The sequence below is a fragment of the Cricetulus griseus genome, chromosome 3 (assembly GCF_003668045.3).
Source record: "Cricetulus griseus strain 17A/GY chromosome 3, alternate assembly CriGri-PICRH-1.0, whole genome shotgun sequence".
Lineage (NCBI taxonomy): Eukaryota > Metazoa > Chordata > Mammalia > Rodentia > Cricetidae > Cricetulus > Cricetulus griseus.
The window spans coordinates 72,518,993-72,538,513 of NC_048596.1; the positions used below are offsets into that span (position 1 = coordinate 72,518,993).

Below are 19,521 nucleotides of genomic sequence, written 5' to 3' on the forward strand. Positions count from 1 at the left end.
TCAACAAATTAGTATTGGTCTTTATTGAGATGTCAAGGTACAGCAAGGCCATGGGACAACAGCCTGAAGACATAACCCAGGATCAAGACTTCAGGGTTCTGAGATGTGATGCAGTGAGCCTTTTGGCTATGAGGAAGGCAGTTTACTGTTCGGGGGATCTCGGGACTTCAGAATGGTCCTGTATTTGGTCAAAAACTGGCTGCCCAAAGTATTCAGCTCTTGCTGGAGTTCCTGCAGAGCCTTGTCTTGTTCCTGCTGCTTCCCAAACACGAGGGGCTTGTAATAGTTGATGTACAAGTTCACCCAGTCATTCACCACAGTCACCATGTTTTCTTCAGGGATAAGAGGGTCATCAAAGACCTGGGGGTGGGGATAGAAGGGAGAGATTGGCAAGGGAGAATGTGTTCAGCAATGTGGAACGCCAGGATGGTCTTCTAAACGCTCACATTCTCTTTTCTTGAATTTGCACTCCCTGTTTCTAGACATTTGGACCAATGCCAACATTGCCCTTGTCGTTCCAAATGAACCTTCTCTACCCTCCCAACAGACACTGTATCCATCTCTGTCCTTTGAAACAGGGTGCACCGGCTTACCTGCTGACCCAGCAGAACATTGAATTGCTTTATTCCTTCAGAAATCAGTTCCTTATTGGTCTGAAAAGGGGCCATCTGTCAGTTAAAGAAAGAGGTAAAATGTATCCTTTTCTTTCACACCTGAGTACTCTCCCAGGTCTCTCACCCCTTACCTGCCCCCAAACATCCCTCGTGGCCGAGAGGGATGCCTCCTTTCCAAAACCTTTCCAGTCCTACTCTGTTGGAAGTCACACTTCTACCTCTATGTGCTCACCTTCAAGTCCAATGGCGCTGAGCTTGCCTTGCACACACTCTTCAGAGTTGGTGTGTCCTCTGCACTAAGCTAGATGTAGGCAGAATAGCTTAAGTCGGAAACGCCCTGCCTGAAGGTCCTGAAGGAGCGTGATAGGTCATCCTGGGGCGGGGAAGGTGGGTGGTGAGGCTTCCCTGGAGTTAGAAAGATAGAGAGACCAAGAAAAAAATACAGATAAATGAAGACAGAAAAATGCAAGAAACAACCCAGGGACATAAGCTTTCCTTTTTCCCCACAAACCCAAACCAGTCTTTATATTTTAAAGAAACTAACATTTACTGGACCCCATTATATAATGGGTACTGTTGCATTATACACAATGGCATTTGTTTCTCCATCTACAGCTCCCATATCATAACAGTTTAGAAGCCAGACTACCATCCCCCATTCAGGAAGCAGAAGAAGGAGAATCAAGTTAAAAAGGCCGGTCCCAGGCTATCTCCAAACAAAACCTGTTCTCAAAAAAGAAGTTTATGTTACTTTTCTCTTATTTTGCCATTTTAGGTATTCTTTTATGCCAGACATTTTTTCAGGCATGTGTTAAGTATTTATCATTATAAAAACCCCTTTAGAAAATGTAGGCTATGTACATACTGGAGCTTTTCAACTATAAAGAAAAATGAAATTATGTCTGCTTCAGCAGAGCAAAGGAATCTTTGAATACTTGTCACTACCTCCAAATCATTTGTAACATCTAAATAGTTATGTACTGGGCTGGCAAGATGGCTCACTGGTACTTGCTGCCAAGCTTACTGACCTGAGTTCAATGCCTGGGACCCACATTGTGGAAGGAGAGAAATAATTCCCACAAGTTGTCTTTTGATGTCCACATACATGCCATGGTGTGTATGTATATCTCTCTCTCACACATACACAAATAAATAAATAATAAGTAAGCAAGTAAAAGTAAAATAGTGTATACCATTTGCCAAATCTGACTTAGACCCCTACACATATAATCTTTTTAGCCCTCACCCTGACCCTTTCTTGTATATACTAGTATTCTTTCCATTTTTTAGATTGAGAAACTGAATGCCAGAGAAACGAGTAGCTTTCCCAAGATCTCACAGTTACAAACATGCCTTTCAAGTAAGGCCCTTGGGTGAATTCACTCATGGAAAGTGGCTACGGGGTTTGGTTCATTCACAGAAGCTAGCATAAAGAATACAACACAGTGTTGAGTGACCTTTGACTTTTTCATTCTTCCTGGAAACTCAATTTTTCACAAAAGTGCTAGTGTTTATCTCAACCTTAGACAGACTCTGTGTGGGGTCAGATACAGTGGTATGGGTTGGCAGGGTGCTCCTAGCCACAGTTCATGATGAAGCCAGCAGCCCTTGAGAATCAGTTCCAGAATGGAGTTGTTATCCAGGTCAAACAGGGTGCGGTTGGGGGTGGGTGGCCATCTAAGAATGCCAGGCTAAGGAACAATGATATTTTATTTTCTGATTTAAAGAGAAAAAGAAGATGCTTTTGGTAAATTCCTACTTTAGGGCCAGCTCCCTAAAGTTGGTGGGAAGGAGAAAGAGGAGAAAGGAAAGGGATGAGTTTGGAGGGAGAGAAACCCTGTGACTTAGACCCTTTTCTTAACTCCACGGAGCAACCCTGCCATGAAACACACAAGAACCTCCCTGTGCCTATGGTGTTTTCTGGAACTATCCCTGCAATGGCTGGAGGTTCTTACTCCCCAGGATCCTTAGAGGCCTTTTAGAAATAACACTCTAATTTGGGGAAAACTGAAGGACAGAGAATCTCTTCTCACGATGTTAGGGAGACACACTGTCTATTTGCCAATGACTTAGGGGCAAGTACCTAGGCAAAGAAAAAAAAGTGTTTGGAAAGTCAAGGAAACAAAAAGGCTAACACCAATAAAAAAAAAAAAAAACATCTGGGTGTGAAAGGGCTTTATAGAGAGGAAAGTCAAGCAGCAAGCAAGAAAGAGCTAACAGCTGAGGAGATTTTTAAAACAAAAACCCGATGACTGGTGATTTCCTGGGGCCACTCTAGTGGCTGTAGTTGGTTGAGTTACTCTTAATTTTGATGTCTTCGTCCCTGAAGGGAAGAGAAGCAAGCAAGTTTAAGTCAAATCAACCTTGTTCTAGACAAAGTGGTTCTTAATGATCAATATATCTGCATGCAGAGTTGGGCAGAAATGGTCTGAATGGAGATTAAGGTAGCAAAGGACACAGAGACCTGGCAGAGATGATGTTGTTACTGGATCTTGCTCTGTTTTTCCCTCAGTGCCCCAGTCCTTGTGTTCTCTATTAAGTGACTTCAGGTGAGACACAGAGTGTAGTGTAGAAGACAGAGTTTAATGCATAATAATAAGGGTTGTGAGTGGGCAATGGCCACAGAGCCATTGTAAAGGAAAACATTCTCACAGAGTGAGAATGGACAGCGTTCAAAGAGACCATTGTGGAGAGCGTGCTCTCAAGGGATAGGGATGAGCAATGGTCAGAGGGACTATTTGTATCACTCTATATGTTTAGGGGGGCTATTACATGACAACTCTAAATGACCAAACAGCACTTGGCTGGATCTATCTGGGCTCTTTCCTCGGTTCTAGCCCACTTCTATTCTTGGTTGAGTCTTTACTCTTTCTTGTAAGCTATCTACTTCTATTCCATGCCTAATTTAAAAGGCACCAGTTTTCTCCATTGCTCCTCCTGGTGGTTGCCAGAATTTCTGCTCAACCTGTTCTATGTTTCCTTCTTAAACTAATAAAACTATCCCCAAGAGTCCTGTTCATTCCATTTCTAAATTCTTTTATTAAAAAGATTTTATTACCCCATCTCTGTGTGTGTGTAGGTGCACATCCTTGTGTTTGCCTGAGGAGGTCAGAAAGAGGGTGTCTGAGCCCCTGAAGTTGGAGTCACAGGTGGTTTGTGAACTGACATGAGTGTGGGGAACCAAACACTGACCTTCTGGAGAACTGCATGTATTTAACCACTAAGCCATCCCTCAGCCTCTAAATTCTTTTAATTAAAGAGACTAAGAAGTTCCCATGGGAACCTCAGTTTCCCCAGTAACAAAACAACAACAAACATTGGCAAAGAACTCTCATGTGCTGCTAGTGAGAATGTAAACTGTTGCAGCTGCTATGAAGAGCAGAAGAAACAAACAGTAGAACCACCCAGCCCTGCTACTTGTAGGTTTACACCAAAGGACTCTGTGTCCTAGCGCAGAAAAACCTGCACATCCCCGTTTACTGCGGCAGTATTCATAACAACTAAGAAATGGAACCGGCCTGGATCTCTGTTTGTAGACAAACGGGTAACCAAGTGTGGAATAACAGTGGAATTTTATTCAGCCATAAAGAAAAGTGAACTCATGACATTTGCAGGAAAATGAGTTTAAGACTGTTTCAGAAAGACAAATACCCAATGTTTTTTTCTCGTATGCAATTCCTAGATCTAAACTTTTATATGTGTGTATGTGTGGGGGGCGGTATGGGTCACGAAGTTAGAAATGGAACTATGAAGAGGGAAGAAGGGATCTTCAGGAGAGTAGAAAGAAGATAAAAATGGCAGGGGGGAGTGAAGTGAGTGTCTAACCAGTAGGAGTCAGGCAAGGCACAGGGGAGGTGAGTGGTGAAGGAGACACAATAATGACGCCCATTAAGTCAAAAGCTAATTTTGAAAATTGCAAAAGCTACATTGTCCCTGGCCTCACAGAGGTAAAAAGGCACCTGGGACCCGGAGAGGAATACTTTTCAAACTTACATAACCAAAAGTTTGAGATCTGAACGGGGTCGTGATCACAACTATTTCCCCAAGAAGGCATGGTTCCCTCTCCCAGTTGTTGGAATTCACAAGTCTGATTTCCAAGAGAGTAAAGGAAGATTATTGCTCCTCTGCGGCCGCCGTAGCCGAACAGGAAATGTAGTTCGTTTTGGTTTTTTGGCGTGTTGTATTTGGACGGACCCGCCGAGCCTGGGGATGGCTGACTGTGCGAGCTTGCGGGTGCCGCTGTGCACGGAGCAGTTCGGCTCCCGAGCCCCGCGCGCCTGCCGCGCTGCCGCCGACGGGAGTCTGCAGTGGGACGGGGCTCGGCGCTGGGGCTGGCTCTCCGGGAACCCGGCCGCGGAACCCGGGCAGGATGCGGGTGGAGGCGGGGGTCCCTGGGCAGCGCTGCCCGCTCTCTCGGGCCTCAGAGCCGTGCTGCTGCCGCAGGGCTTCCCAGACAGCGTCAGCACGGACTACCTGCCCTACCAGCTGTGGGATTCCGTGCAGGTCCGGCCGGCCGACTGCCGGGGAGGGCTGGGGTGGGGTGGGGGTGAGCAGCGGCTCGTAGCTGGGGACCAAGGGAAGAGGCCACTGCGGTCTGCGTTTGCACGTGGAAGGCTGGGGTGCACCGCCGAGTCCTGGCAGTTTTCCAGGTCACACCACCGAGGAGAGCTGGTATAGTACAGTAGGCCCCCCGTGCTCCCGCGACCACTCCTCACTCCACGTCTTTTCTCTCCAGGCCTTTGCTTCCAGCCTCTCCGGCTCCCTAGCCACCCAGGCAGTATTGCAGGGCTTAGGGGTAGGCGACGCAAAAGCCTCTGTTTCAGCTGCCACGTCTACCTGGCTCCTGAAAGGTGAGCTGGAACTCTCTCCTCTCTCTCTCTCTCTCTCTCTCTCTCTCTCTCTCTCTCTCTCTCTCTCTCTCTCTCTCTCTCTCTCTCTTTCGCTTTCTCCTCTCCCCTCTCCTCCCCTCCCCTCCTCTCCTCTCCTTTCCTCCAAGTTATCCTCGTCTTGCCGTTCCGCAGTGTTTCTGACCTCCAACAGTGGCTCTGGTGTGTGTTTATTGGTCTGTTGTCGGATGAGACAGTACACAGAAGCCACGTGTGCCCATGCCTGCAACAGTATTCTCGTTGCTCATTGTCGGAATATGTCATCGGTGAATCAGCCAAAAAGACACAACTCGTTACCCTTGCAAAGTTTAGAATCCCCAAGTCGTCTGGGTCCCTCATTGTTAAATTAACTTTAGTCCTACTTCATGCAGGATTGCATAGAAATGCAGTTTATTACATAAAGCTGCCAGCTTCTTGGGATGGTTGAAAATTGGACACCTCAAGTGGGGAAAAGGGGATGTAGCTGGACCTAAATTGGTAAGGTTAAAATGTATTCTGACTCCTCTGGGGTAGGAGAGAGTGCTGAAGTAATGATTACAGTAAGCTGAGAGTGTACAGCTTTTCAAGGGAAAAAAAATCGCCAAGAAAAAAAGTTAATTTAGCACCATGCCACCCAGAGAGTGAAGCAGAGAAAAGGAATATCGCTACTAGTTTCACGTTTAGGGGTTCTTATGATTCAGTCTGCTGGCCTCTGCCCTGCTGTTCACAGTGGTATTTGTAGTGGGAGTTCCCGGAACAGCTTTGCAGTTGGTTTGATTCTGGGAGTGTTAGCACCTGGGCCTTGCTCTGCCCTTTGTGACTGCTACCTTTTGTATGTACTGCCTTCTGTTTGAAGTATGTAAATCTTGCCTGAGAGTTTCCTAAAGGTTCAAAGCCTATGAGAAACTTGGTTGAGGGAGGACTTAGAAAACTGAGATGTCCTGTGGCTGAAAACTGCTTTGGCATTTGTCTCTTTGGGGCGAGTCAGATAAGAGGTTTTGATATGTGGAAATGGACTTGTTAAGGTGCAAATTGTATAACAATAAAAAGCTTTTTGCAAAGCTATATTCAGTCAGTTCACCAGAATGGCCACAAAGGCCTAAAATCATCCTAGAGTGGCCCTGTTTCTTCCATCAACCCGAGTGAACTGAACACGTGGCACAACAGGTGTTTAAATGAAACCTAGGGGCAATCTCATCCTCCCTTCATCGGCCTGGCCATGTCTTTGGCAAGCCTCCCTGGACCCTGTGAACATCAGGAGGCTTCCATTTATGCCCTAACTATTAGAACTGAGCACACTGTGTAACTAGGGGTCATCTCTTAAAAGAGCTTGTTAGAACAGAAGTGATCCATGGCCTTTCGTCCTCATTGTCTTTTAATAATGGCAATAATAATAATAGCTGCTGCAGTGTTTTTATGTCAGTCATTAAGTTTGCTGATTAGACACCATAATAGCTGTAGGACAAGTGTTGCTGTTTTCCCCACTTTACAGCTGGGGAAATAGAAGTGTCGAGGTTACACATCTGGTAAGTTATAGGGCCTGGATTCGAATACAGGTGATTTAGTCCTTTTCACAATATCATACTGTGCTTAACTTAATCTTTTCCATTGTTCTTCTGTTAGCCAGGTGAGGTCTGGGTCAGTGTTTTAGTGTCATTTCTATGCATCTCTTTCTTGTCATCAGAATGCTGCATATGTCCAACAGGTTTTTAAGAAAACCTGAGACCATTTTAAGCTATGAAAGTATATGTACTTTAGAACCTGTTACTGGTATTAAAAGAAATCCTCTTAGAAAGGATTTTACAAGCTTGTTTCCCTCAAGCTTGTTTCCCTCAAGGGTAAGATTTTATATGCACCACATAAGAAGTACCATTGGAATTTTCGTTGTTGGCTTTGTTTTTGACACAGGGTCTTCTGTAGCCCAGGCTAGCCTAGAACTACATGTGTCACTGGAGATAACCCCTGTTTCTTCACTTGGAATTGTAGGCATGCACTGCTGTACCTGGCTTTGGAATGTACGTTGTAATCATTTTCAGACACATACTGTCCTGATTGGTTGGCTAGATAGTTTTGCTAAGTAGTTTTTGTTTGTTTGTTGCCAACTTGAAACAAGCTAAGATCACCTGATAAAAGGGAACCTCCATTGAGAACATGCCTCTGTAAGATTGGTCTGAGCCTGTGGGAACTTTCTTAATTGATTGATGTGGAAGAGCCCAGCCCACTGGGCAGTGCCATCCCTGGGCAGGTTGTCCTTGGGTGTACAAGAGAGCAAACTGAACAAGCCTGTAAGCAGCATTCTCCCTCCATGGCTTCTGCTTTAGTTCCTGTCTCCAGGCTCCTGCTGGGCTTCAGTTCCTGCCTTGACTTCTTTCAGTGGACAGTGACCCAGGGAATATAAGCCAGTAAACCCTTTCCTTCCCAAGCTGCTCTTGGTCATATGTGTTATCACAGCAATAGAACCCCAACTAACACATATACTCTATTGGGTCCATATTAATTGTTGTAACCAACAATAGTAGTATCACTAGCAGCTAGTATTTTAACAGCCTACTATAGGCCAGGCATTTTGCCCTCTTACATATAATTTGTCTCTCAATGCCTGCTGTAGCCAGTTCGATGGCCTTATTCATTTTTCAGACAGAGAAACTCCAATCAGTCCCAGGCCAAGTGACTCTTGTGTCTCCTTCTTTATATTTTTAAGAATTTCAAGTGAATGCTATATTTACATAATTTACCCTCTTCTCCCTTCATCATCCCCACACCTATAATCCACAGGCTCTTATTTTTTAATTATTGTTACACACACACACACACACACACACACACACACACACACACACACGGGGGGGGGGGTGTTCATTTAATGTTGTAATTGGATTATCAGGGAGCACATTCCTAGAGAAGACAGAGTCTCCCTGTCTCGAAACTATTAATTGCCTGTAGCTCTTTATCTAGGGGTGGAGCCTTGTGAGCTCCATCCCCTGACCCCTGACCCCTGCCCCATGCTGGTAAGTCAACTGGTATCATTTTCAGGTCTTGTTTAGGCAACCATATTTGTTGAGATTTCATTAGTTCAGCCTCCCTGTTGTACAGAGAAGGCACCATCTCAAAGAAGACATCCTGGTCCTTTGGCTCTTACAATCTTTCTGCCCCCTTTTCTGGGATGTTCCCATAAGCCTAAGATATATGAGATGTTTCTCAACACTGTAGTTGTAGAGCTTCCTGAAGAGCATATTGTGCTGTATGTAATTTCTATGAATTCGTCTTTCATACAAGATTATAATATTTATCAGTGTTATTGTGAATCATTGGCACATATCATTGTGACTGCCTAATATGCCACTGAGTAGATCTACCAGGATGTTATGAATCCCCTTATCTTTAAACATTTACATCATTTTAGTGTTTTGCTGTCATTTAACAGCATTGCAGGCTGAGGATGCAGCTCACTTTATAGAGTGCCTGCCTGTCCAACGAGTTTGCAAACAACATTTCTTGTCCACTCTGTACTCAGGCACATAGCTCTCGTGTACTGGAAAACTGCTGACCTCATCGTACCCCTCAGTATTAGCTCTGTCTAGAATTTGTCACACCAGATGTTTTCCCAAGGGCAGCATGACTGGAAGTGAATCAGCCAGTTCAGAGCCAGTGTCTGTCTTGCCCTGCAGCTCTTGAGTTCCTTCCTTGTCCTTACAATGCCTTCTTCCCATCCCCAGATTCCACTGGCATGTTGGGCCGCATCATCTTTGCCTGGTGGAAAGGGTAAGTTTGTGACTCTTCCAGTCAGCTGGCTCTGGTAGTACCTCTCAGTGGCACTGGTAATAATGCAAGCCTTTGTTTGTTGGAGAAAGTTCAATGGGAAAAAAAATCTATGCAAAGTGTTTAACATTTTATATCCTACTTGAATTTTGTATCATCTCTAATCCCTGTAAGCTTTTTGGGTAGCACTGAACATTTTGGAGATGCCAGTCTGGGGATATGGCTCAGATGTACAGCATTTGCCTTGCCATGGACAAGGCCCTGGGTTCAATTTGCCCAAACTGAAAAGATGACAGGGACACTTTTTAAGATGTGAAATATATCTAGAATCGGGAAATTATTTTTTTCTCAAGCCACTCACTCTGTAATTGCTGTGGTGGGACCGAGACCTTTCTTCTTACCATGCCATCAGGCTGGGTAAGTGGGAAGGGTGCCATGTGCTCAGCAACTCCCCTGGGCACATATAGTCTACCCTAGCTAGGGCTCCCCCTCCGCTGAGGGATTCCAGATGAAGATCTAGAGCTAGGGATGAGAATCTGGGCTGGACTGCACTGCAGCATCTCGTAACACTAAGATCTTAGAGCAATTGGCTTCAGGTGTTTATGCACGGGCCAGAGAATAACTGTGGAATGGAGACAGAAGAGGTAGTACCTATCGTGGTGTATAACAGAAACATCCTCAGCCTGGATATTGGAGCCCAGCCATTTCCCTTGGCCTTCCTTCCCACCCATCCATTGTTTCGTGAGCCAAGAGAGCCTGGGCTAGCTTCCTGTACCCTGCAGTTATACTGAGTGTGCATAAAGCAGTCCCGGGTATGTGGACTTTGGCCTGGTTACCTTTGAAGAAGCAAGAAGAAAAGAAAAAAAGGAGAATGATCCAGAAATAGCCTCTTCAAAGGTTGCCCAGGCAGTGGGAGAACAGCCAGTAAACAGGATAATTTTTCCTTGGAGCCAGTAAGAGGAAGATATACCCAGCCAGCGGTCACTGATGGTCCTCCCCGCTAAGGGTCATATTTCAGGCAGCAGTGACAGTCAGAACAAAACCCTGGCAGAGAAGCAGATACAAAGTTACCTTTCAGAAGGGCTTCATCAGGAGAGGGAGCTTCCTGCCTTGCAGCAGGAGACCAGTTAGGAAGGATAGAGCATCCTACCAAGGGCAGCATGGTGGGGCCCCAACAGAAGAGAACAGGCCTTCCCTTCAAAACCCAGAGAGAAGCTAGGTGAGGGGAGATGACAGCCATGCACGTGTGGTGTGACAAGAGGAGCCCAAAGGAAAAAAAAAAAAACCTTCACATCCCCCAGAGATCTGACTTCCATAGATTTTCAGACAAGTAGCAGCAAGTTCCACACCACAGGACTTAGTTTGGCCAGTCTGTTGCTAAGGGGGATGGAGCCGGCACTAGCTAGGGCGGTGGACTTACTCTGCAGCTCGGTTGGGAAGGCCTGCAAGGCTCCCACAGCTGCTGTCATAGAGCTGCAGCAGAGTGTGGCCTGATTACTGGGTTAGTGAAAAGCAGCTAGAGGATTTGTGATCTAACAGTGACAGGGTCACAGCTGTCTGGGTTGGAAGCCCATTTCCTCCCTGAGCTCTTTAGACCTCACCATGATGAAGGACAACTCCCTTAGAGCCCACAGCATTTTCCTTTGTTCTAAATTACAACTTCTTATCCCCACCAGGAGCAAATTGGACTGTAATGCAAAGCAGTGGAGGTGAGAAGGGGCGGGGGAGAGGATGGGGGAATCTGCCATTCTTATAAAAGTCTCTTGTTTATAACCCCTGGCCTCTGGTCCCTTCCCTAGGCTCTTTGCTGATGTCCTCAACGATATAGCCATGTTCTTGGAGATTATGGCTCCCATGTACCCCATCTTTTTCACCATGACTGTCAGTATCAGCAACCTAGCCAAGGTACCCACCCCTGGGGCACTTGTGTAACTGAAGTATGTCCTTAATGGTGCTGTGTGTGGCTCACCTGGACCCTGTGCTGAAGGCACTTCTGAAAGGGGAACAAAGTTCATGTGTTTCTACTCAGACACAGACGAGTTTTCTGACCCTCCTTTGACAGGACAGCCCTTGTACCTCAGCCAGCCTGTGCAAGGCCATGTTGGGAAACCATCCTGGTGAGGGAGTCCTGAGCTGCGAGCTGGAGGGCAGTCTGACACCAGTGTCTGGAGCTAGCTCCTGGCTGTTTTTCATTCTTCAGTAAAACATCTTTTTCATGCCTACTACATGAGTGACACAGACCACAGACTCTCCCATCTTTAAAGGAAATGATGCATAATTACACAAATATTTATAGAATTGCAGTTCTGGGCATACCAGATGGGAAATGGTCTGGGGCTGTAGGAAGGCCCTGCCTCAAGCTGAGTCCTGAAGAGGGGGGGCGGGGTATGGTGAAGGGAGGGTGTTCTAGGGCCAAGAAATCACACACACACAGCAACCACAAATCACAACAGATTCAAATGGAGAGGCTGAAGGGCCACTGAAGTAAACATAAGCTTCCCCTCTGTGATAGGGTTCATTTGCCCCCACAGTTCCTTCTGGTGAGGAAACAGGCCTAGCAAGGTCAGGAGAGAAGCCCACTGTGGTCAGTAAAGTCACAGTAAAGCTCTGTGACTCAGTGCTGGTCCCCATCTCAAGGGCCTGTCTGTTCAGCACCACACCCAAGCAAGCACTTTTGGCATTTGGTGTTAAGCAGTCTTTTTGCTTAAGGGCAAGCAGTAAATGCTGTGCACACCATATCCTTCACCCCTGCTTTTGTTACTAGTGTAGGAAACACTACTGTAGCTGTGGACCAAGGGTTGTGACTTTCAAATCCTGCATTAAACTGCTTTTGAGGCCTGTGTGACTATCAAATACTGTACCAGAACAAGGCATTGTCTTTCCCCTTAAGATCACTCCATGACCAGCCCTTCATCCACAGCCACAGCAGCCTGAAAGTGGCTGTCATCCATACTTCCTCCCAACTGTCACTTTCCACTCTGTTCTTGGGAGTTTTCCTCCTCCTTCCATTCATCCCCCTGTCTCCCTCTGCTGAAGAAGCCGTTCTTTCCTAGGTAGTATAATCCCTCTTAAGTCCTCAACAAAGTCCAATACTCTTTTGAAAGTGGAAGTCATTGGGCCAGCAAGATGGCGGTACCAAGCCTGCCAACCCGAGTTCAATCCCTGGGACCAACATGATGGAAGGAGAGTCAGGGCTCCTACAAATTCTCCTCTGACTTCCGTGCATGCATCATCACACACATGCCCAATATACAATAAATAAATATTTTTAATTAAAAAATAATAAAGGCCAAAATCAAATTAAGTTACTTATCTGACCCATTGCTCTTTGGGAACCTTAAAGGCTTCCAAGGCTCTACTTGGACCAGTCTGTGGCCTGCCAGTCACCCCAGCCGCATTTTATACCACTTTTCTCTTGCTTGTGAGCAAATTAGTTCCTCTACTTTCATAGGTATACACGTTTCATCAAGAAGCTGTGTCTGATTTTTAGCACAGTCTATCATTTTGTCTGTCATCCACAAGAGGTTTGATGAGCAGAGTCATCAAACTAGTGACTGTAGTTAATGGATTTTGCTACTAGAGATCTCAGAAGGAGAGGTGTAAGTACCTTACTCCATGGCCCCTGGAATAAGCTTGGACTGGCCTGAAAGGCTAAATGGGGGCTAAACTGGGGCAGGGAGAAGAAAGGACTTATACTTAGGTAGAATGGAGACCAGACAGGGCCTCATGGTTCAGTCAGAGAATGGTTGCAGCCAAACTGAGAAAAGGGGATGGGAGATATGGCTTAAAAAGATGTCTGCGGAGGCACACACCTGTGTCTTTAGCATGTTGGCGTCTGGTGCAAGACTATTGCAAGTTCTAGGGCAGCCTACTAAGACCCTGACTCAAAGGGCAAAAAAAGATCTTTGGGCAGGAAAGGAAGTTGGAATTCCCTACAGTCAGGGTCACAGGGTGATAGTGGCAGGCAAGGCTTTCGTTCTTATGGAACAAGATAGGGAGCATGCCCCTAAAGACACAAGTTAGAGGTAAAAGGACTTTGGTTTTTGCTGGAGAGGAGTGGTCACCAGAGACCAGCCATTCTCTGGATGGTTTGAGTTATTTATGTGCTCATCCACAGAAGGGTCAGTGTTTCTACAGCACATAGCTGCTCTGACCTTCACTCCTCTTTTTCCCTCCCAGTGCATTGTGGGTGTGGCTGGTGGGGCCACTCGAGCGGCACTGACCATGCACCAGGCCCGAAGAAACAACATGGCTGATGTATCAGCCAAGGACAGCAGCCAGGTGAGCACCAAGCACTGGGGAAACGGTGTGAGGTAGGGAAGGGGCCAGGACAGGCCACAGTTGAGAAGTAGGAAAGAGGCCGGTGAGTACCCCTGGGAAGGAGGTAGAGTAGGGACCGCAAGTGCCCCTGCTGTGACTCAGGGTGTGGGGCAGATCTGACAAGACAAGTTCAAACTCCTTTCAGCCCCTGCTCACTGCCTATTGGCCAACAGTGAACCTTTGCCCTCTGTAGGCTGAATCCCCACCCTGGGAGCTAGGTGTACTGATCACAGTTGGCAAGTTGCGGTGTACTTAGCATGTGAGGTTGTTAGGGTCACCATCCAAAGGCCTCCACTTAGTAGTTTGGAAGGTCCTTCTGGCCAGCACCTTCCCCCTAACTGGGAGCCTGGAGCACAGTGGGGCTGGGAGGGACGGCCCTAAGACTGATAGGTGTTAGGTTTTGCCCCAAACCTCTGTGCTAAGTGCTCTCTGGGTTTTCTCATTTAAATCATACCTCCCCTGTAAAATCAACACTATTAGGATCCTGGATCACAGTTGAGGAATGCAAGGCTCAGGCAGGTCCCCAAAATGTGAAGGGGTGATGTTGTTGTTACTTCTTTATTCCTATAGTTGTTGAATCAGTTTAGAAACCTATTCTATCCAGTCCTAGTTCTCACCTTATCTTACATTGTTTTGTTCAGTAATCTTTAACTAATATTTGTAAAGCATTAATCACATGTCAAGTGTATCCTCTCCAGTCCAGTCTTTACCATGTTATTTGTACCTATTGTGACCATTTCACAAATAAGGAGCTAAAGCACAGGAAGTTCCAAGTCCATCTAAGTCCCTCCTCTCAGGCAATGGTTAGACTAAATCAAGTAAAATCCAGATCCTTCTGCCCAGCATCTCTCATGTTAGTTCTCCCTGGCTCCCAGTCCTGCCTCAGTCCCCAAGCCATGTTTCTGTAGAGCTCTGTCCCTAAGGCAGAAGTACGTCACCAGGGCACTGTAAACCATGTGCTCAGTCCCTGGCCCCTGCTTTCTGCAGGAAAGTGAGGTTCCCTTTGTGGGCTCTTAGTCTCATTAATAAAATAATTTAGAAACAGATTCACTGTATGTGAGGGGGTACAGTAAGGAAACTACTAAAATGGTCACTTTATTATTAAGATTTTTACTGTTATTATTTTCTATTATTAGATTTTTATTGTAGATAAGAGAGAAAGAATATCTAGAGACATCTGGAAGAGTCCATAACAGAGAGATAAGAAGTAGACATAGACTCTTGCCTCTCTTGCAGGGCTATCTGCAAGAGAGGCAAGAGATCGGGAAAGGATATTGGAGATAGCAAGAGACAGAGAATGGTAAGATACAATAGCAAGAGTGGGGAAGACAGGGTATAAAGAAAGGGGTCCATTGTCTTAGTCACTAGGAGGTTAGATGCCTGCCTCGTGGCAAGGAACCAATCAGAAGTTAGCTGGTGGTGCTATGCTTTACGGCTCTGGGTGTGCTTTACGGACAAGTGCACAGCAATGACGCGCAGAGCATAGCAACCACCCTGGGAGGGCCTATGGGCCATAACAACCAGTTGACCAATCAACACAGGGCAAACCCTCCAAGCCTGGAGCCACACCAATCCTGAGCCTGTGCGTACCCCTAGACACTCCCCTTATGCTGCCCTACAAGATCTCTATGCAGACGCTTCGAGCTGTCTTTTCTAGCCATCTGCCATGGTGGGTGGGTGAAAGACCGGAGCTAACATGGGGTTAGCTCATTAAACAACTACAATAAAGCCTCATGCAGTTTGCATCAAAAAAAAAGAAAAGAAAAGAGAGAGAGAGAGAGAGAGAGAGAGAGAGAGAGAGAGAGAGAGAGAGAGAGGAAGGAAGGAAGGAAGGAAGGAAGAAAGGAAAGGGGTCAGGGTGCTGGTGAATAACAAGTACTTGTCAGGAGGGACGGAGGAGCTGGAGGCCAGCATGGGCTTGCTATGAAACCCACAGGTACATGTCAATGGAGAGCCATATGTCCCTTCTGCCAGAGGCAAGGGAAATGACTCCTTTGGGGGACAGGAAACCTGTTTCACAAGTTCCTGAAGCATTATGGCTTTTATCTCAATACCTGTGCTCATTTCTGGACATATGGACTGCCTGAGACCTAATACTCAGAAGGAAGCTCAGGAATAATTAGCTTAAGATAAATACATAGCAGAGGTTAGGTGTAAATCCCAGCAGCCTGCTGGAGGAGGGATGGAGAAAAGGTTTAACTTTAATGCCCTTTAAGTTAGGCATGGAACAGAAATAGCTTATTGAAGGAAGAAGCACTCCCAAGAATGCTAGCAAGTGGCTAGCAAGCTAGAAAGTGGCTAGCAAGCTAAGGAAAGACTCCAGAGAGCATCCAGCCATGCTTATATGGTCTTTTATAGCCACCTCCTATTGTACTTTGCAGGCTGTGTTTCATATAGACTGTTTTAGATGATACCAGGATAAAAAAAGGGCAGCAATTGTCGACACAAAAACCACAGCTGTCATCTTAAAGGAGATAAGGGATGGTTTATTCTGGAGCCATTTTGAGTGACTGTTGCCCAGGAACACAGAATTGTACCCCCAATTCCATGTTCCAATATGGAAGCAGTTTCATGAATTTTTTTAATATTTTTTATTTTTAAAACAATCCTATTTTACATACCAACCCCAGTTCCCACTCCCCCCATCCTCTCCCCACCCCACCCACCCATCCACTCCTCAGAGAGGTTGAGGCCTCCCATGGGGAGTCAACAAAGTCTGTCACATCACTTGAGACAGGACTGAGGCCCTCCCCCCTGTATCTAGGCTGAGTACGGCATCCCTCCATAGGGAATGAGCTCCAAAAAGCCACATGCACTAGGGATAAATACTGGTTCCTCTGTCAGTGGCCCCATAGACTGCCCAGCCCCCCCTCAACTGTCACCCACATTCAAGGGCCTAGTTCAGTCTGACACAGGTTCCTCAGCTGTTAGTCTAGAGTCAGTGAGCTCCTACTTGCTCAGATCAGCTGTCTCTGTGAATTTCCCCAACATGCTAGACCACATTGAAGACCACATAAAGTGACATTTTTCAGATACTTAGTGGCTTTTCTGATGTGCATGCCCTTGATAACCTAGACAGTTTCAAGGATAATCTTTTTTAAATGAATTAAATGAATTTTATTTAAATTAGAGACAATCTTATTTTACATATCATCCCAATGCCCTCTTCCTCCCATCCTCCCATGCCCTCCACTGACCGCCCCCCATCCTATTCCCCCATCCACTCCACTGTGAGAGGGTGAGGCCTTCCATAAGGGATCATCAAAATCTGTCAAGTCATTTGGGGAAGGGCCTAGCTTATCCCCCCTCCCTCCTCCCCCCCCCCGTGTATCTAGGCTAAGAGAGTATCCCTCCATGGGGAATGGGCTCCCAAAGTCCATTTGTGCACTAGGGATACATCCTAGTTCTACTGCCAGAGGCCCTATAGACTCCTCCTAGCTGACACCCACATTCAGGGGACCTGGTTTGGTCCTATGTTGGTTCCCCAGCAGTCAGACGGAGGTCCATGAGTTCCCACTTGCTCAAGTCAGCTGTTTCTGTGGGTTTTCCCAGCATGGCTCATCACTCCTCCCTCTCTACAACTGGATTCCAGGAGTTGGGCTCAGTGCTTAGCTGTGGATCTCTGCTTCTGCTTCCATCAGGTACTGGATGAAGGCTCTAGGGTGGCATTGAAGGTAGTCATCATTCTCATTATAGGGGAAGGGCATTTAAGGTAGCTTCTCCACTATTGCTTAGAATCCTAGTTGGGGTCATCCTTGTGGATCTCTGTACAATTCTCTAGTGCCAGATTTCTCTTTAAACCTATAATGACTCCCTCTATTGATGTGTCTCTTTTCTTGTTCTCCTCTATTCATCTCCCAACTCAATCTTCCTGATCCCTCGTTCTCCTCCCCCTCCTCTTTTTCCCTCCTCTTTCTCCTACCTCCCCCCCCACATGCTCCCAATTTGTTCAGAAGCTCTTGTTCCTTTCCCCTTCACCATGGGACCATGTATGACTCTCTTAGGATCCTCCTTGTTGCCTAGCTTCTGTGGTGGTGTGGATTGTAGTCTGTAGCTCTGTGTCTAATCTCTGTATATGAGTAAGTACATAGCATGTTTGTCTTTCTGTGACTGAATTACCTCACTTAGGATGGTTTCTTCTAGTTCCATCCATTTGCCTGCGAATTTCAAGATTTCATTGGGTTTTTTTTCCCCACTGAGTAGTACTCCATTAGTTTCACAGAATAGAGACAGACACAAATCAAGTTTAGAATACATTGGTGTGTGCACCAGAGAGGCTTAGCAAAGACAAATTTTGTCTTAATGAACCTGAATTAAGGGTCAGTTTTTTGGTTAGAGGCCTGGCACATTTAGTAGAAATTATAAGCAATTACTTTGATAAAATATAATCTTTCTTTTTAAGTGTATTAATTGCTTGGGAAAACCTAAAGGCACAGGGCTAAATCATTGTTCCGATTTTTAGATTTTTAGGAATAGCAGAGCCTAGACAGTCACCTCTCTGATGAGGTGATTGTCCCAAAGGCAAGGCCTGCAGTGGAGCACTCATCACATCCTAAAAGCCAGTTTACTTCCCAAGCGTAGGATGCTTCAGACCACTTACAGACCAGCACTGAAACTTTCAAAAAGCTAGTGTTTTGGCTGAAACTTTGTCTGACCCCTTTTTCGTTTTAAGCTTCAGTTACAGTATGAATTAAAAAGAATTTTACTAAACTTAGCAGTTTTAAATAATAAGACCATTTACTTATAAAGCAGTTTGGTTCTATGTGAACTATAAAAATGCAATCATATGTGAACACAGTCATTTGTAAAGATAATGCTAGATTCTGTACCACTCCTTAGTCTTAAGTTAGACCGCCGATTAGATCACATTATAATAGCACTAGCAATTCTTAATCCAAAATAAGTTTTTACAGACATGATTTTATAATATAAAGTCAGAGACCTTGGACCTTAAAATCAGAGTGTAACCTGACTCTAAGGCTTTGAAAAGGCTGGGCAGGAGCCTGAAGCTTGATCGTTATGTGACTTTCTTCACATTGGACAAAATAAGAATCTAGAAAGGCCTGTCTGTAAAGGAGAGCAGAGGGGACTGTCAGCAGCTCTTGCTTTATAATGATATAGTTCTAAGATAAAGTTTAGCTTTAGAAATGTAAGGTATCCATTATTAATAACTTAGGACTTAAAAATGTAGTCATCTCAAGAGCAAGGTAACCTAGACTGTGAATGTTATTGTTGTTTTATATAAACAAATAGCATTTTAAGATTTTAGGAAGTAACTTATAAACCCAAAGATACCATATTAGTAGGTTTTAAGAAAGCAAGTGAGAGTTTTAATTTATATATACACACATACAAGTCCTTTTAATATATGCCAAAACACAGTTTAAGGTATGCCAAGACTAAAAAATAAATTTAAATTTCCAGTGTGAGATTTTTATGTATTTACAAAATTTTTAATAATATTTATGTTTATATAGGCACATATATATGTATATATTACATGTAATACACACACAATTATAAGTATACAGAAGAAAATGGATGAAAGAAAAAAATCTAAGTGGTCCCTGTTACTTGAATTCTAAAGACAGAGTGAGTTCCATTCCACATTGTTCCAACATAGACTATCATAATGCCAATCACTTGGAAACACATTGCACAATTACAATCAGATGTTCAGAAGTCCCCTTCTGTAGCTTTAGAGGGAGCAAGATTAGTTCTTGGGGAATCACTTAGGCTGCCTTGTGTCCGTATGTTCAGAACCTTGTGTGTATAAAAAGGCTGAGTCAAGAATGGGGTTTTCATGTCACCACTGTTTTAACATCGAAAGGGTAGTGTCCAGCAGTTAGGTGGGGGTGGGGTGGGGCTGAGTCCTGTATTATTATTAAAAGATCTTAGAATAACATTGTTACTTGAGTTAGTAAGTTTAGAAATAGTATTTGGACAGTTTTAAAAAAAAAAGA

At 45.1% G+C, this 19,521-nt stretch overlaps 2 protein-coding genes across 5 annotated transcripts in view; one reads left to right on the top strand and one right to left on the bottom strand.

Moving 5' to 3' along the window:
- On the bottom strand, positions 1-11,444 carry Ahsp (alpha hemoglobin stabilizing protein). Of its 3 annotated transcripts, none has more exons than XM_035442176.1 (4): positions 11,315-11,444; positions 847-1,019; positions 594-668; positions 1-360 (listed from the first exon to the last, which is right to left on the bottom strand). In XM_035442176.1, the coding sequence occupies exons 3-4, from the start codon at positions 666-668 to the stop codon at positions 127-129; spliced, it is 309 nt and encodes a 102-aa protein (XP_035298067.1). In that variant the 5' UTR covers positions 847-1,019; positions 11,315-11,444; the 3' UTR covers positions 1-126. The 3 variants fall into 3 exon arrangements, with proteins under 3 accessions (XP_035298067.1, XP_035298068.1, XP_027260276.1); XM_035442177.1 differs by lacking the exon at positions 11,315-11,444 and adding an exon at positions 5,646-6,058; XM_027404475.2 differs by lacking the exon at positions 11,315-11,444 and adding an exon at positions 4,608-4,741.
- Rusf1 (RUS family member 1) overlaps positions 4,784-19,521 on the top strand; it is a 23,998-nt gene continuing 9,260 nt past the window's right edge. The window contains exons 1-6 of one of the 2 annotated variants that reach the window (XM_027404472.2): positions 4,785-5,117; positions 5,350-5,464; positions 9,196-9,241; positions 10,915-10,947; positions 11,038-11,143; positions 13,418-13,519. In XM_027404472.2, coding sequence (XP_027260273.1) covers positions 4,824-5,117; positions 5,350-5,464; positions 9,196-9,241; positions 10,915-10,947; positions 11,038-11,143; positions 13,418-13,519 — 696 coding nt within the window. In that variant the 5' untranslated portion in view covers positions 4,785-4,823. Of the gene's footprint in view, positions 5,118-5,349; positions 5,465-9,195; positions 9,242-10,914; positions 10,948-11,037; positions 11,144-13,417; positions 13,520-19,521 lie in introns of both variants that reach the window. The other variant, XM_027404474.2, reaches the window with a different exon arrangement.

Coding starts and splice junctions, on each gene's coding strand:
- Ahsp (XM_035442176.1), bottom strand. CDS start 668: ATGGCCCCTTTTCAGACCAATAAGGAACTGATTTCTGAAGGAATAAAG. Junction 361..593: donor ATGTTCTGCTGGGTCAGCAG/GTAAGCCGGTGC, acceptor CCCCACCCCCAG/GTCTTTGATGACCCTCTTAT.